General features: G+C 40.3%; 1 protein-coding gene across 1 annotated transcript in view; it reads left to right on the top strand.

The window, feature by feature from the left end:
* Positions 1 to 16,961, top strand: part of LOC309568645 (pleckstrin homology domain-containing family A member 7-like) — a 130,583-nt gene that overhangs the window by 95,536 nt on the left and 18,086 nt on the right. The window contains exons 12-18 of the mRNA XM_082274375.1: positions 2,562 to 2,642; positions 3,645 to 3,794; positions 7,040 to 7,138; positions 8,868 to 8,976; positions 9,776 to 9,885; positions 15,247 to 15,345; positions 16,083 to 16,146. Of these exons, the coding sequence (XP_082130501.1) occupies positions 2,562 to 2,642; positions 3,645 to 3,794; positions 7,040 to 7,138; positions 8,868 to 8,976; positions 9,776 to 9,885; positions 15,247 to 15,345; positions 16,083 to 16,146 (712 nt within the window). The remainder of the gene's footprint in view (positions 1 to 2,561; positions 2,643 to 3,644; positions 3,795 to 7,039; positions 7,139 to 8,867; positions 8,977 to 9,775; positions 9,886 to 15,246; positions 15,346 to 16,082; positions 16,147 to 16,961) is intronic.

Below are 16,961 nucleotides of genomic sequence, written 5' to 3'. Positions count from 1 at the left end.
AAACTCCCCCGAGTAAGCTCCAGTAGGTGGAGTGAAATGCGTTGGAGGTGTGGCTCCGGGCCAAGACTGTCATTTGTCCCGGAATCTTATGCTCTTATCTATCAATGTGGGAGGAAACCCACACAAGCACAGGGAAGAAATGCAAACTCTATTTTATTCGAGCGGCATTGAAAAGGTTTGGGGAAAATTCATTTTATTTAAAAAAAATAAAATACAAAAATGTAATATCAGTTTATAGCAGAGTAAACCAAGTTAGGTTATTTAATAGAGTTAGACTGAATCCTATTCCAGTGTGAAGTCAACCCTCTGTGGAGCAACATGAATTCTGTCCAAAATTGAAGCAAGAACTAACATCCGATTTATGGTGAAAATTGGTTGGACGTCACAACTGTTTTGACAAAAGTTTTTTAGGGAGATTCATCAAAAAAATCTGCAATTTACATATGGATAGCCCATTTCAAAGTAGAACAAGACAGAGTTGTCGGCGATGAATGAACGGGCAGACCATCGACATCAGTTTGTGAGGACAAAAGTGATTCTGTTTGAGATTTAATCAAGGGTGACCAATGATTAATGGCAGAAAAAGTATCTAGCACTCTGGGCATCTCAACAGGGTTGTGTTCATGCAGCACCGTTTCATCTAAGAAATTAAAGCTAAGCAAACTGCTCCTTGGGTACCAAAACTGTTATGCCCAGATCAGCAACAGACAATAGCAGAGCTTTCAATGGAAATTTTGAACAAATGGTATCAAAATCCAGAGGACTTTCAGAAGCGAATTGTAACGTGAGATGAAACTTGGCTTTGTAAGTAGGATCCTGAAAACAAAGCTCAGTTGAAGCAAAGGCTGCCTAAAGGAGGAAAGGCTCCAGTCAGGAGGAAAGATTGTGGCGACTGTTTTCTGGGATGCTAAGGGAATTCAGTAAGTTGTCCTTTTGGCAAAGTTAGGACCGGAACATCTCCTTATGTATGGTTTTGAGAAAATTTGCGAAATAGCTAGCCAAAAAGCACCCTAGAATTTTGGTGGACATCTTTGATTTAGCATCTGGTGACTTTTTCCTCTTTTCTATCTTAAGGTTTTTAAAAGGTACCCATTTTGATACCATTTATGTTCTAAAAAAAGGTATGGTTAAATTCTCAAGCTAGCCCCCCACCCCCCTTCCTGCGGGAAGGTATTTCTGGCTTGTGGTATCGCCTACAGAAGTATTTTGCTTAAGTAGCATAATAGACTATTCCTAAAATTGCATAACTTAAATTAGATTTTTCCATGAACTTTTTAAAGTGTGTGTGTTAGAGATATGTACTATATGTAGGTGTGTGTGTGTGTATGCATATGTGTATATATTCTAAATCTTACACCTAAATGAAAGAAAATATTCATAATTGCGTTTACTTGGAACTTCCATTGTATCTATTTCCAGTGGTTAAATCTGGAATGTTCTGTGGAAATGCAGAGTAAAACCGGAAAGGAAAATATTTACATGCAAAGTACATAATCAGCATAGCTTACATTTTACGCCTTGGGTGTAGACATTTTGTTTAGGATATCTTTCTAGACATAAATTCTGAAAACACAAAAAAACTATTGGTGAAAACTGGAGGAAAGGAAATGTCTGTGTTTGAAGGCTTGGCAGAAACGCATTTTATAGTGTATTGGGGCTGTCGATTCTGATCTTGGTTTCACAGTTTTGAGTAGAAAGTATGAACTTGTTCCACATTATTGACTCGGGAGGTAGTTATGCTAGGATTAGGAGAGCAGCCCCAGATCCTGCATCTGTAAGTAAACGTTTCAGCGGGCCAACTTCTGAAATGCCTCACTATAACTACCGAGCCTGTAATGAGAAAAAAAAAATGGATACTCCAGTTGGTTGCCTGACTGTCCATCTGACCTTCACACAATATTTTCACACACAAACCTTTAAAATGGGCTGCACCTATGAAAATGGATTCCTAGAGCGCTATGGTTTTAGTGGGATAGCACGGCAGAAGTTGTTTGCTTTTCTCCCCCGGTGAATCCTCAGAGGTAAGAGAAGAGAAGAGAAGGGAAGGGAAGTGAAGAGGAAGAGGCACTACTTTTAGCTATGAACTTGGTTATCTAATCTTCAGCTAGAGCTATGAAGCTTCACAAACAGGCTTTTTTTGAGGAAAATGAACCAAAAGTTCCATCTACTGGCTGGATGTGAGAACACAAAAAATTTGTATTCAGTATTTCACTTTTACCGCCCTACAAAGATATGGTGCATATTTTAACTACTTTTTTGTAGTTCTGACTTAAAATATGTGAAAATTGAATATCCATTCCCTTTAAGGAAACCGTATGCTTTCTCTGGCCCTTTTAGTCTGTGAAGTGACTGTGCTTCCAAACGGATCGGTGTGTAGGAAATGATTGGAATTGGCTGTGCCTCAGTGGAGATGTCTGGCAGCACTTGTACCTACCAGGCTCCATTCATACCTAATAAAGAGTATTTAGATCAAAATCTTTGCACTTCCCTTCATAATAAAGTGGAAGAACAATCTTACACACATTTTCCTCACATTATAAAGTTTTACTCTTTTATTACAGGTTCTTCTAACCAAGATGTGTGGCCACGATAAACTTCTTATCAGCATTGAAGATGAGTCTGCTCATTTTAAAGCTGAGAAGGTAAATCTCGAAGTGTGTTTTTTATTTAATGTCCATCATTATGAGAAAAAAAAAAAATTCACCTCCTACACTGCCACCTAACATACCAATTACTCTGGAATAGGAGTTTGTTTTCATCTGCTTGTAAGAAAAGATATCCACAAGTGGTATTTGCATCTACAAATGCCACAATGTATATTAAAAATAACTACAACTGTTTCTGTGAAAAAATGTTTTTTTTAAATAGAACGAACCAAGTGCCAGATTATCGATTTAAACGTTTGTACAGTATATCCTTTTATTCTTGATGACACGGGCACAACTACTAGATGGGAAGAAGCCAATGTGTTTCGATGGCTAAAACATTCCCTCTTGCCAGGGCTTTTTTCTAATTGGGAGATGTAGGAACATTGAACCCATGGTCATTTTGATGCAGTGGGGTCCAGTAGATGATGAGATTGCACCTGGAGTGTGGATTATATGATCCCACACAAGTAAGTGTGAAATCAGTAGCCACTCCTAAATATCAAAGATATCTGACATTTATTCACCCCTGCTGTGACCTTTCACATTGTAACTTATATAAAGTTACAATGTTGTACTGATATGAAGACTGAAGAAATCTTTCCTTCTGCCTGCAGAAGACTTTTTTTTTTTTTTCTTCTTTATTTTGCTGTAATCGGTTACATGTCAAGAATTCATGTGTAATGGTGTTAAAGGTCATTTTATATGAAACATTACACTTATGAGAAGATGGGACAATTAAAGACCTTTACCCATTCTAGTAATGTGCCTATCGTGTATTCTGTGCTGTTAAGCATTGTAATGTAAATTGTGTATTCTGTGCTGTTATGTAAATGGCACAGTGAGTACAGTTATACATTTGTGATACATTTTGGATGCATGGGCACCATCATTGAGCACATATGACTAGTTTGCGGTCTACCAAATTTAGATGTGTCTTTCTAAGAAAGTGATGTTTATGATCATTGTGAACGGTATGGTTTTGTTTTCGTTTATTAGGAGAAACTGGAGGATGCTCTTCAGTTAACGCACCATCACCTGGAGGAGTTCCAAGGTCAGGAACAGGTGATTGAGAATATTTGGTACCAGCAGAGGATGCTGCAGGATGACCTGGTGTATGTGCGGGCCAAGCTGTGTGACCTCTCCCTGGTATGTCTATGTTCACAAGTTTCCATATAACAACATCTCCATATATCGCCTTCTCTTGAGACCTACACGTTCCTTTTGCCTATGTCTGCATATGGTTCTAAAAAAAGACTATATTTGTAGCATCAAAGAAAAATGCACTGGAATCGAGTGCTGCCTTATGACAGCTTGGTATAATTCAGTTGAAAAGCCACACACCAATGTCTTCAAAATCAAAACTTTAATTAGAAAACAAGGTGCAGTGCATGGTCCTGCCCCCCGAACCACCTCTCTAACATAGGTCCTCTACTATTAAGCCTATCAGGTGAAATGCGTTGGTTGTCCTGGGGGGGGGGGTGGGATTTTGTGCATATTCTCAGCCTATAATAGGAAATTAGGAGCTGCATGCATTTTTAGCAAATCAATAGGTATTTCTCTGTTATTTAAATGGAAAAAAATAACCACATGGAAATGTGCACTTATTGCAGACATGTACTGCTTAAGTGTTTGTTTTTCTTTGCCATGTGCTTTAAGAAAATTTAGAAGGTATGGGTTACGAATTATTGAAAGGAACCAATTATTATTGGCTAGATAAGGGGTCTCCAAACGTTTTCAAAAAGGGCCATTTTACTGTCCTTCAGACTTTAGGGGGGCTGGACTGTGCCCAGTGGGCATAAACTATGCCCAGTCTTTAGTATTAGTATGATAAATAGTTGGGTGTCAGTGGGAGGAATAGTGCCCCATTTCTGTTAGTGGAAGGAATTATGCCCCATTGTGTCAGTCAAAGGAATTCTGCCCCATTGTTGGTGCTAGTTGCAAGAATAATGCCTCAAGGGTCAGATAAAGGCAAGCAAAGGGCTGCAGTTTGGGGACCACTGGGCTAGATTGATGTTTCTTGCAGTCTGCTACCTTCTGTTGTGATGGCATTAGTTCTTTGTGATGTTTATGTTCTGTGGCTGCTAATTTAATAAACTTTACATAGTCTGGTTTGGACACCAGTGAAATTTGAAAACTTTCCTTTAAAACCTCTGCACAAGCAACATCTTTTCATGCCCATAGAGATGGCATATCAAACTTGAGTTTTAGGGGCTGTGTGTGACACTCTCACGCCACCTTTGCATTGTGCGGTTTAAAATGTATATTAAAAAAAATATATTGCTCCAGTTTATCTACGGTTGATATTTTTATAGGTACAAGGAAGCCTGGGCTTTGCTTAATCACGTCCCTTCAGCCCCTCCCACTGCTAAGCTTTTGCCCATGCCCATATTTTGCCACAGCGCGTTGCACACACCAAAGATCTTATCCCTCCTCAAATGTCCCTCATTCTGAAGTTCAAATGTTGGGAGGCATGCAGTTATATTATCTACACCTAGGAAAGAATCCAGGCCTTTTTTTAAAGCAATCTACTGAGCTGGGCAGAACCACCTCTGAAGGGAGTCTATTCCACATTTTCACAGCTCTTACAGTGAAAAAAACCTTTCCGTATTTGGAGATTAAATCTCTTTTCTGCCCCCTTGTCCTCTGGGATGACCTTAAATTGAATTCCTCAACACCAAGTTCACCATATGGACCCCTTATGAATTTATACATGTTGATCATATCCCCCCCCCTCCCACCTTTTAACTTTATCTCCTCTTCTTCTCAAGAGAATAAATTAAGTTCCTCTAATCTTTCCTCATAGCTGAGCTCCTCCATGCCTCTTATTAGTTTGGTTGCTCTTCTCTGCACTTTCTCCAGTTCCCAGATATCCTTTTTGAGAACTGGTGCCGAAAACTGAACTGCATATTCCAGATGAGGTCTTACTAATGATTTGTACAGGGGCAAAATGATCTCTCTCTCTCTCTGGAGTCCATGCCTCTGTTAATACAAGAAAGGACTTTGCTTGCTTTGGAAACAGCAGCTTGGCATTGCATGCTATTATTAAGCTTCTGATCTACCGGAACACCCAGATCCTTCTCAGCTATGGATTCCCCCAGTTCTAATCCCCCTAGTATGTATGATGCATGCATATTCTTAGCCCCCAAGTGCATAAATTTACATTTATCAACATTAAACTTTGTTTGCCACATAGTGGCCAAATGAAACATTGAGGTCAGCTTGTAAGTTGGAGACATCCTGTTAGGAAGTCATTCCACTGTAAAGCTTGGTGTCCTCTGCAAAGACTTAAATAATACTTTTAATCCCAGATCCCAAATAATTTGTAAAGCTTTTTTACTTTTTTTCTGCCTCCAAGCACCCCTCTGTTAGCCTATGTCCATGCACACACAGGTGTTTACAAGCAGAAAAAAATGCACCACCAGTGAAAAAACACTAAACTTGTATTACACTAGAGCGTTTAGGTGTGCTCATGTGTTACTGTATTCTAATGGCCAGAAGAAATGACTGTTCTGGACAATAGAATGCATTAACACTAAACATGTGAAGGCAAAGGTGTATGGTGGTGCAAAAGAAGGTCCTGTGTGCATGAAGCTTAAATCTTTTAAGTTGCAATGTTGCTATAAGCTCTGAAGTGCCGTAATCTTTTTCTGGAATGTATTAGGTGTTGGCGTCAGACATAATACGGCCCCCTTCAGGTTTTTATTCTTCTCAGTTCTACCCTCTGTTTCATCTGATCTTGGCCTGCCTGCCATAGACATTTTTGAACGTGGGCCTTAATTGTGACTGTATGTCTAAACCCAAACCTTTAATAGATTGCAGATTAACAATTCTTAGATGTGATGTCTGCATTCGTTTTTTCTTTTTTAGGCTTTTTTCTTTTTTTCATATGCTGATCCGGCCAGAAAGTCTGTTTGTTTTTTTCAAAAGAACAAGCTCTCCCCGGCAGATGTATCAAGTACAGGCATGAGACAAACCATTTAACACTGACAGTGGTGATTACAATGATAAGCTTTTATTTATATAAAACCTCTAGATAACAAAAGGAAAAAAAAACGTTTGCTGTAACTGCCTATAAAGTGTGAGTTGGATATTGGCCTCAGTTTGTTAGTGTATCTAAAATTGCTAGTACATTTTAAAACTACCCTTCCCCAAACTGGCAATGTTGCTCTCCAAAGTTTCCCCCTGTGCTCCTTCATCCAGACTGGAGGCCCTCTAATAAGGGAGATGTGTTATTGGCCAGATCACCAGGGAACATGGAGAGGAAAACTGCCTAAAAAAATAAAATAAAACTAATGTAGCCACCACATTTATTAAATGATAAACAGCAATATATTACATTTTTGGTTTTGGGTTTATTACCGCTTTAATTCTTTGATTTATGTTTTATGTAGGAACGAGATAGAGCATGGGATGAATACAGAGCTTTGGAAAATGAATTGCATGCAGTCAGAGAAACTTTGGAACGTGTCAGTCAGATTGGACATCCACAGGTATTAATGTTATGCCTTATATAGTAACTATGAAACTCCAGCTTTATCACTTTACCCTTATAATGCATAGTGGATGCACTATTGGAGACGGTGCAGCAGGTCCGTTCTTGTGTGTGTGTGTGTGTGTGTGTGTATATGTATATATGTGTATATGTGTGTGTGTGTGTATGTATGTATGTATGTGTGTGTGTATATATATATATATATATATATATATATATATATATATATATATATATATATATATATATATATATATATATATATATATATTATATGTGTGTATATATAATATATGCACAGCCTAACATCAAGGTTGGATGACAGCCAGACTCTTTTGTGCCCTGGCTGTCAGGCCTTTAGCCTTCTGGACTACAGCTGCATGCTTAGTTAGCCAGTTCAGGAACACCCACTCACTGTATGACACGCTTTTTTAGTAGCACACAGGCACTGCTCAGATAAAATTATGAATGAGGCTATGATAGTTTTCAATGTAATTCATGCATTCACATTGCATCTTTTTATCCACCTCGGTAAGCTGGTAGCTTATTATTTTTCATTGAATTGAACTGCTTGGTAAACCAGAGGAGTAACTAAAACCTTCAGGGCCTGGTGCAAGAAACCTTCACCCCCCCCCCCTCCCACTTATCCCTTTCCGTCAGCTGGGCTGTATGCAGCAGGAGCTGGTGATCTAGATCCAGGCATAGGGGAGCCTACTCAGTATAGCAAATTGTGTCCGCCTCAAGCAGCGTTACGAGCTGCTATTCCATCTCATGGCTGTGTTCTATGTCCATCCAGGGGGTTGTAACACGTTTCAAAGGTGTTCCTTCTTTCTCAAAGCCCTTTATTATGGTTCTGCAGGGGGACCCTTTTGCATGTTCTGCAGTTGCCCCCTTTTTTGCTGTCTTGGGGCCCCCCTATGTTGACAGAACGCCAGTGCCCGGTCACAAATGCAACCTTTGCGACCCTGGCAGTTCCACCACTGTGGTAATCTCGCAAGATCACTGTATGACTGCTGGCTAAGGGGCCCTAGGAATAGCATTCTTCCAGGGTGCAAGCTTGGGAAACAAGTTAAGCCACAACCACTACTTAAAGCGGAAGTAAACCCATCAATTTAACAGTTTTCAAAAGACCGTTGATTCCTGGTATGTGTTGGGAATGCAACTGTCACAATGGTTGTGCTCTCAACCAAACTGTCAAACCATTTAATGGCTGGTGTCATACCTGATCCTATGTGCAGCATCATGGCAGTTGAAGATTAAACAGCTTCCTTGGCTGAAAGGGATAGGATGGTTTACTTCCGCTTTATTGGTTTAAATCGCTCTTTATTTCAGAGCAATATGTTGATTTTCCATCACACTAAAATTCTTCTATTAAATAGAATTTTTATGACATAAATTTGTACAAATTGTATCCATGCCGAAGAGGTTTTAGGTGTTTACCTATATGGGGCATACACTTACTATTCTCATATTATATCCCTTATAGATGTACCTTTTTTAATACTGGTAAAAAGCAGTTGGGGGTGTAGAGAAATGGGAAAATAATACATTATAATTTCATTGTTCTTCCCCTGAAAAAGGCCACATGGTGTCTTAACTTCAGCTAATGAGGGCCCTATGTAGTCATGTGTTTTTACTAGCAACTGAGTATTCATAAGGTCCTTGGTAGTGTTTCAAATCTAATATACTGTATATTTTCTTTTCATCCACTTTGTATTGTAATACAGGACCAGGCAGCAGCTCAGAGGGATCTTTGGATGATCAATGACACCATTTCAGGACTCCGATTTAATAAGCCCAACTTTCATGTAATTCCTGATTCTACAAGACACCCAGGTAAATAAAGCATCATTTCTTATGAACAGATATCAACAAATGGAACTGTGACAACTGTTATTATATGTTATGACTTTCATAGCTCTCCTTTCTGGTCACTCAGCAAAGATGGGCTTTTCTGTAATGTTTTCTTGTTGCCTACTTTTGTTTTCCCTTATTGCATTCCGTCAGTGGTTTATTTCAGATTCATACAATATTATTTCATTAAAAAATGTAAAAGCACTTTGGTAGGACAAATCAATCCATTCCTGGTCAGTTATATACATAGACACATTTTTTTTCCTTTATGCTGACTGGGAGGGTTTTACTAGGTAGAATAAGCTCTGTCCCAGTGTTGTAATAGAGAAAAATTGTTGGGAAGTTCAGATTGCCTATCCTTGGCAGGCAATGAATTTCCTAGACAATATCCTAGATATTGCTATCTACATATAGCAATATGTTATTTATTGTTGCTGATTTACCTATACTGTATCCTATCATTTCAAACTTCACTTTTTTTTTTTTCCTTTTTTTATTTTTGTATATTTCTATGTATATTACATTTTGCACTATTAGTCATGATTATCAGATATTATAAACTGATGTAATGCATTTATGTCTTTACTCTTGACCCATTCAGCTGTGTTGAATTTAGATTTCACTAGTACATATGTAAAAAAAAAAAAAAAAAAAAAAAAAAAAAAAGAGCCTAGTGCTTCACCTACTGAGAAAAATAGAGAAAATGTATACAAAAAAATGTATGTTTATATCAGTGTGTTTTAACGTTTGAGTTTAACTATTTATCACATTGTTAATTCAGCTGTGATGGTGCCACACAGTCCAGTCAGTGATACACAGCCCACCTATCAGAGAAGCTTCCTACACCATAATTCCGGGATGAATCCTCCGAGTTCAAGAGACAATTCCAATGTAAGTTGATGTGTTTTTTTTTTTTTTGGTGTTTTCAAAAAGCAATAAACTGGGAGCAGGATGACCCACTCTTAAAGTGGTTTCTACTTTACATGTTGGCCTGTCCTGTTTTCTGTTGGCTCTTTATACTTAAAAGGTGATGGTTATACTTCATCTGCTAGCTTTACCATGTTGCCAGCTCACTTGGATATCATATCCCTAGTTGAACTTGAAGTTGCCATTCGGCATCCCAAATAATGCATACCTTTTTTTCGTTTACATCTGCTGCTTCTTCAATGTAGCCCACTGGCTGATTGAAACCTAAAAAGTGATAGTATCAAGCACTGCAGTATTCAGGTTTTTATGATACAAGTGAAGGCTACAGCCTCTCCTTTTCCCCAAGGGGTTGTTTTCCTTCAATGTTTAAACTGCTGAAATGCTTCCCTTATTATAGAGTTATTTTTGTACACACTAACAACAAAGTGACTTTTCTGGTCGTGAGGTTTTTACCTATGAAGCTGCAAGCTAGGGGGTTTCTTAAGGGTTTGGATAATACATGGGCCCTCCATAGTTTTCATTTCATCTGTCCTTTTCTTTGTAACAATACATTACAAAAATTATAGTTGCGACACCCTTAATATTGTTGTACAAAATATATGTTGAAATTCCCCTTTTAAGATTAACCTAGTTTTGTTTTTTTTTTTGTTGGGGGGTGGGTGAATTGAGGATTGTGCTGTTGTGTTGGCCCTTCAGGGTTTACCTCCATCAATTTAGTAAAATAATTTCTTATTTGAAAAAGAAGCCAGACTGCTGAAGCGATCAGCATGTTAGATTTAGAGAAGCATTATCAAGTAATGCCTGTCTTTCAGGTGCAGCTTACAGCTTGATTTCTAAATCCATCCCTTCGAATTGGAGGGTTTGGTGTGGTATGGTATGATTGTGTGGGTGGTCAAAAGTACAATTTCTGAAGGTGTTAAATGCTGGATTTAATATTAGCTGTACTACGATTTACTGTAAAAGTATAGTTACTGTTCGAATACCTTCCCATAATATTCTTTGTATTTATTGCTATACCACCCCTAGAACCTACACACACACACACGCAAAGGTTTAAAATGTAGTTGTCAGGAAACAAAGGTAAGATCATAGTAACAATCCTCAATGCTGAAAAGTAAGGAAACCTCCTATAGATAAAGAATCCCTAAGGAAACCTCGTATAGATAAAGAATCCCTAAGTGTATGAAATATTGTAATCTTCTAGCTACCATCATCATTCCTACTACCTTGAAAGATCAGGCATTACCTCTCCCATTTCATGGCTTGGTGGAGCCCCTCATGTTAGAGGACCCAAATTGCATGAAACTTTTTATCCCAGGTAGCATTTTCACCTCCTACATTTAGTAGCCCCAAAAGAAGCACTTACTGTTTTTTTTTTTTTGTTTTTTTTAAGAAATATCACTAGTCCGACTTGATTAGTTTTTAATCTCCTTCATGAAGGTCCAATCTGACCATGCTTACATTAGAATTAATGGCAAAACTTTTTACTTTCACATACAGTAAGGGTGGGGTATAGATCCTTGCCAGTTTTGTTTTTTGCCATTTGTGTCCTGTTGGGGAGATTTCCCTTCATGTATGTCTCATAGCCAACATTGGAATCCTTGGTTGTAGCCAGAATGAATTATTCTATTGAAAAGGTTTCCTAGTAGCACTGCTGTATTTTGGCCTAGGCCGACTAGGCCTAGGCCTAGGGCGGCACTTTGTGGGGGGGCGGCAAAAAAGCCGCCGTCCCCGCATAAAAAAAAAAAAAAAAAAAAAAAAACGATCCGCTCTGTGAGGCTCGCCTGCAGTGCTCCTGTCACTTTGCGTGCCGAGTCCCACCTCATTGTCTGCTCTCCTGGTCCTTGCCTGCCTGTCACCGCCTCCTCCCACACACACAGTCTCCACTCTCCAGCTTTTAGTGAAGGGGCGTCGCCAGGGGGTGGGCGGGAGGGAGGGCGCAGCGGAGGTGAAGTGCTGATAATGCGAGCACCACCTGCAAGCCTTTTGTATGCTTAGGGCTCGGGTTTAGTGTCAGCATCTTCTCTCTGCTTCTGTCCCCGATCGTCAGCCCGCCCACCACCAGCATTGCTTTAGAATTCTTAGCTCTGTGTCCAGGTTGAGTCCCGAAGTTTTCTGCATCTTCTGTCCCCGCCCACCTCCTATCAGACCTGTAGTTTATGGTCTAGGGAAGTGCTATACGTGGTGGGCGGGCCAGTGGGCGGGGATAGAGGCCGGCAGAAGATGAAGAAAATGTCGGGACTCATGGCAGAGCTAAGGATACTAAAGCAATGCAGGTGGAGGGCAGGCTGACACTCAGATGGGGACAGAAGCAGATAGAAGATGCCCAGATTAAACCCAAGAACACTGAGAATTACAGGTACAATGCAGTGATATTCTGCTGTTTTCACCTGAGCACTGTGTATATTATTGATAATTAGGGAAGTACTCAGCAGAGGTATTTTATAAAGTGACTTTGTGCTAGTAAGTACAATATGTTGGAGTCACTTTGCTGTATGTATTTTCCTTTTAGGTGACTTTTATGTCATGTTCACACTAATGTGTTTGCTGTGACTCACATTTGCGCAGGCACAGCAGCCAATTCATTTAAATAGACTACTGTACCTACAGGAAACAGGTCCCTGCACCTTTAGGAAAACGCAGCCGCAGGGAAATCGCATGGTGCAAAAGCACCATGCAATTTCCCGCACCAAAAAATGTGCTGCATTTTCAGATGTGTGGGGGTGCCAATAAGAGTAAATGGCAGCCTTGGGCATCTGTAAAAGAGCAGGGAATTTTTCCTGCAGGTGGTTGTGGGTGCGGGAATTGGTGCCATTTACACACTGTCCCGCACATGCAACCACCTGTAACAGTGTGAACCTAGTCATGGGCTCATTTATACTTGCGGTTGGCGGGCAATAAAACATGCTGCTGAGCCTCATAATACAGCTCCCTATCACTCCTGCTAGAGGCAGCAGCTAGAGGTTTACAGATGCCACTGCTGTAATATTTTGATTTGCAGCAGTGGCAGGAATTATACCGCCGTCACTTTCAGCATGCACTACCATCTGCTGAAGGCAACCTGTTCAAGTGAATGGGGCCACACTGCAAACTCCCCGGAACTGCGTGCAATGCCTCAGTCTCAGCACAGTGCCACTATAGAGTGAGGGCAGACTGTCTTATCATGTGACATATTACATGACTGGAGACAAGAGAAGCTGCCTTCACTCCCAGCGAGTGTCACACTAACACCGAGATGTGAACTGTGAATACACATGGGGGGGCGCAGTTTGCCCAGGGCGCTGGAATCTGGATGGCCTTGTCCCAGCCCTGAGGGGCGTACATACTTGCCAGGCAGGGAGGGACTGTTGCCCCCATAGAGCGGCAGTGAGTGGCCAGACGGGATGCACTTCAATGAGTGGGTGGGGGCGGATACCACCTACCCACCCTCCGCGCGGCATGTAAGAGGGACTAACCTCTCCACAGGGCAGGGTCTATCTATGTCGAGGAGGAGGAGAGAGAGGAGGAAAAGGGAACCCCCAACCAGGTCAGGACATCTGACAGCAGGTAGGAATCACGATTTTAGGTTACCACCCACTGCTATTGCTACAATTATAAATTAATAATTCCATTACATTTTTGCAGTAAATATATTTTTAACAAATATGGAGCACTTTGCAGTACATGAACTTTCACTGCATGTGAACTGGTAAAAGAGTTTGCATTGGTTTCAGCGTGTACAAAGTGCTCCATGCATGCTGAAATCAATGCAAATGCATTTAACAGTTCACAGGCAGTAAAAGTTCATGTACTGCAAAGTGCTCCAAGCTTTAACCACTTCTGGACTGGAAGATTTTCCCCCTTATTGACCAGGCCATTTTTTGCAATTCAGGACTGCATTACTTTAACGGACAATTGCGTGGTCGTGCGACGCTGTACCCTAAAAAAATTGATGTACTTTTTTCCCACAAATAGAGCTTTCTTTTGGTGGTATTTGATCACCTCTGCAATTTTTATTAATTTTGTTATTAAAATTAAAAAAAATCTAATTTTTTTTTTATCCTTTTAGGCCAATTTGTTTTCTGCTACATATTTTTGTTAAAAAAAAAGAAAATCCCAATAAGCGTATTTTGATTGGTTTGCGCAAAAGTTATCGCGTCTACAAACTAGGAGAAATGTCATTTTCATTTATTTCATTTTTTTTTTTACTAGTAATGGCGGCAATTGCGATTTTTAGCGGGACTGCAGCGGACAGATCGGACCTCTAACTGACATTTTTGACACTTTTGGGGGGACCAGTGACATTACTACAGTAATCAGTGCAAAAAATATGCACTGTTACTGTAATAATGACACTGGCAGGGAAGGGGTTAACCCAGGGGTGATCAAGGGGCTAAATGTGAGCCTAGGGGGTGTTTTCTAACTGTATGGGGGGGGGAACTTGTGAAATGACCACAGATACATGTGATCCTAAATAGGAGGATCACAGGCGCTCTGTGATCATTTCAGAGAGAACAACAGTCTGCCGCGTGTACAACAGCGGACCGCTCTTCTCTCTCAGTGTGGAGCGATCGCGGGGGCCCGGCGGCAATTGCAGCCACCGGCCCTGTGGATTGGCATCCTCCTTTATTTCTCTCTTGATTGGCATCCTCGCTGCCTAACGGGGGCCCCCAGGAACGCTCCCCAAAATGACGTACCCATACAAAACCACAAAATATACAAGTAGGCACTTTGTACCCACTTTTAAGGTACAGAGAGGAAGAGATGGAGCTCTAAGAGGAAAAGGTGGAGCCTAATGAGGAAGGGGTGGGGTTTACAGATGACAGGGCGGGTCTGAAACATAAAAGGGTGTGGCCTTCACAGGAAGGGGTGGGTCGTAGTTAAATTAGGGGGTGCACGAGTTTAGCCCGGCCTAGGGCAGCACAAAACCTAAATACACCACTGCCTAGTAGTCCTGTTCTAAATGTTAGTTTTCTCTCACGTTCGGTGATGACAGTAAACAGGACAAATGGAGTGAACCTCCTTATTGGGGACACAGACAGCAATAAAAACGTGACAGGGGTTTGAATTCCTCTCCCTTTCCTTTTCCAAAATTGAAAAATTTTTTGCCTTTAGTTATACTTTAACTATGAAAATCTAGTACCTTCTGCCTTCTAGGGCATTCTATCTACAGCTGTAGGACCATTTGTTGCACAATGGAATTTAAGCTAACACTTTTTTTTTTCTCCGAGTAAAACTGTTTGCATGTAAACCTAAATATACCACACTAAAAAATATGCAGGTAGTTTTGTTTGACCTTCATCAGACAAGATACCTTTTTATTAATTTTGTTCTGGCCTCTTAAAGGACATTGATGTTCTCCCACCAAGACCTCCTCTCCCTAAGAATCATCCTACAGCCAGTGAGGGAACAGAGGAGCTGAATAGAGTACCTTCAAGTGACCAGGTGAGTTTGTCTAAAATACTGTAGTCTGATGTGTAAAACCTGGAAATGTCACCTTTTGAAAAGTATTTGTGGCATTGAGAAGCTTACAGAATATACAATAACTGGAAATGGTGCAGAGGATACTTTCTCCTGTTCTCATTCTGGCAGCAAGCTGAAGATAATAAAAAGGACACCACTTCTACAACATAGGAACCAATCTATATATATATATATATATATATAAATATATAAATATATATATATATATATATATATATATATATATATATATATATATATATATATATATATATATATATAATATAAAGTTTTGGAAAATGGTGAATTAATAATTAACTGCGCCTTTTAAAGATATTTTACTTTGTAGACCATTACTAGATTACCTGTGAGTAAATGCCTTTTTACTTTGTGGCCTGCCCTATTCTGCACTGCCTTCAAATCTATCCTGGGCTGGCCTGCTTGCAATACATGTGAGCTGCGCTCCCCTTTTATTACTATGGGTGGGTCTGTACTTGTACTCCATGAAGTATTAAGCTAAAAGTTAGGTTGTCCTGAGGTGTGTGTTACCTAAATAGTTTGATATGGTATTTATTTTTAGACGTTTTCATGTATGAGCAGTTCCTATATGAATAAAAAATAGCTGAATAAATGTTGATATTTTCCACTGTTATATATCATTTCTTTGTGTTTTTTTTTTTTTTTTTTTTTTTATATTCTATGGCAACATTGAATATCAGAATGAAGATCACCTCAGTGAACAGCAGGAAAACCACACAGCACCACAATCAAGCACATCTAGTGGTGAGTAATTTTGGGTGATCCTACACCTAACTGGAAATAAGAGGATCATTACATTTTATATCCTATAAAAAGACAAACCCCTCTATTTTAGGTAGTAGAGGTCCTCTCTTCTCTGACCCAATTAGCCTTGGTTGATTTTTGTAGTTTCTGAAGCAAAATCTGCATCCCAGGAATTAAAAAAAAAAAAAAAAAAAAAAAAAAAAAAAAAAAAGCAAGCCCTCCTGCTAACTGATATTGAGCTAAACATTTGGAAATTGTTTCATTATCCAAGTATCCAAGTTGTGAGTTTGCACTAGTGTAATCGCATATAAAGAATTAAAGTCCAACCGAACTTTCAGCTTAAAGCGGAGTTCCACCCAAAAGTGGAACTTCCGCTTTAGGGAGTCCTGACCCCCCCGACATGCCACATTTGGCATGTCATTTTTTTTGGGGGGGGGGGAGCGGGTACCTAGTTTTGACAGGTACCCGCTCCCACTTCCGCTCGGAGCGCCGCGGCGCCCTGAGCGGAAGTTCTCCTCTCCCCCTCCCTCCCTGCAATCTTCTGGGACACGTCAGAGGTCCCAGAAGATTGCCGACCAATCACGGCGCGCAGCGCGACTCGCGCATGCGCAGTGGGTACCCGCCTGTGAAGCCGCAAACTGTAACAGCCGGGTGCCCACAGCAGTGATGCCGGCGCCGAGGGAGAGGATCGAGGCTTCGGGCGGCCGCATCGCTGGACAGGTGAGTAAATGGCTGGAACTCCGCTTTAAATCCACTACATTTCAGTTGCATCAAAACAGGTGTGTAAAGTCTTAAAGTTTGTGTTCCTTAGAAAG

This window comes from Pelophylax lessonae, assembly GCF_965119305.1.
Source record: "Pelophylax lessonae genome assembly, chromosome: 12".
Classification (NCBI taxonomy): domain Eukaryota; kingdom Metazoa; phylum Chordata; class Amphibia; order Anura; family Ranidae; genus Pelophylax; species Pelophylax lessonae.
This window is presented reverse-complemented; position numbering and strand designations above follow the sequence as displayed.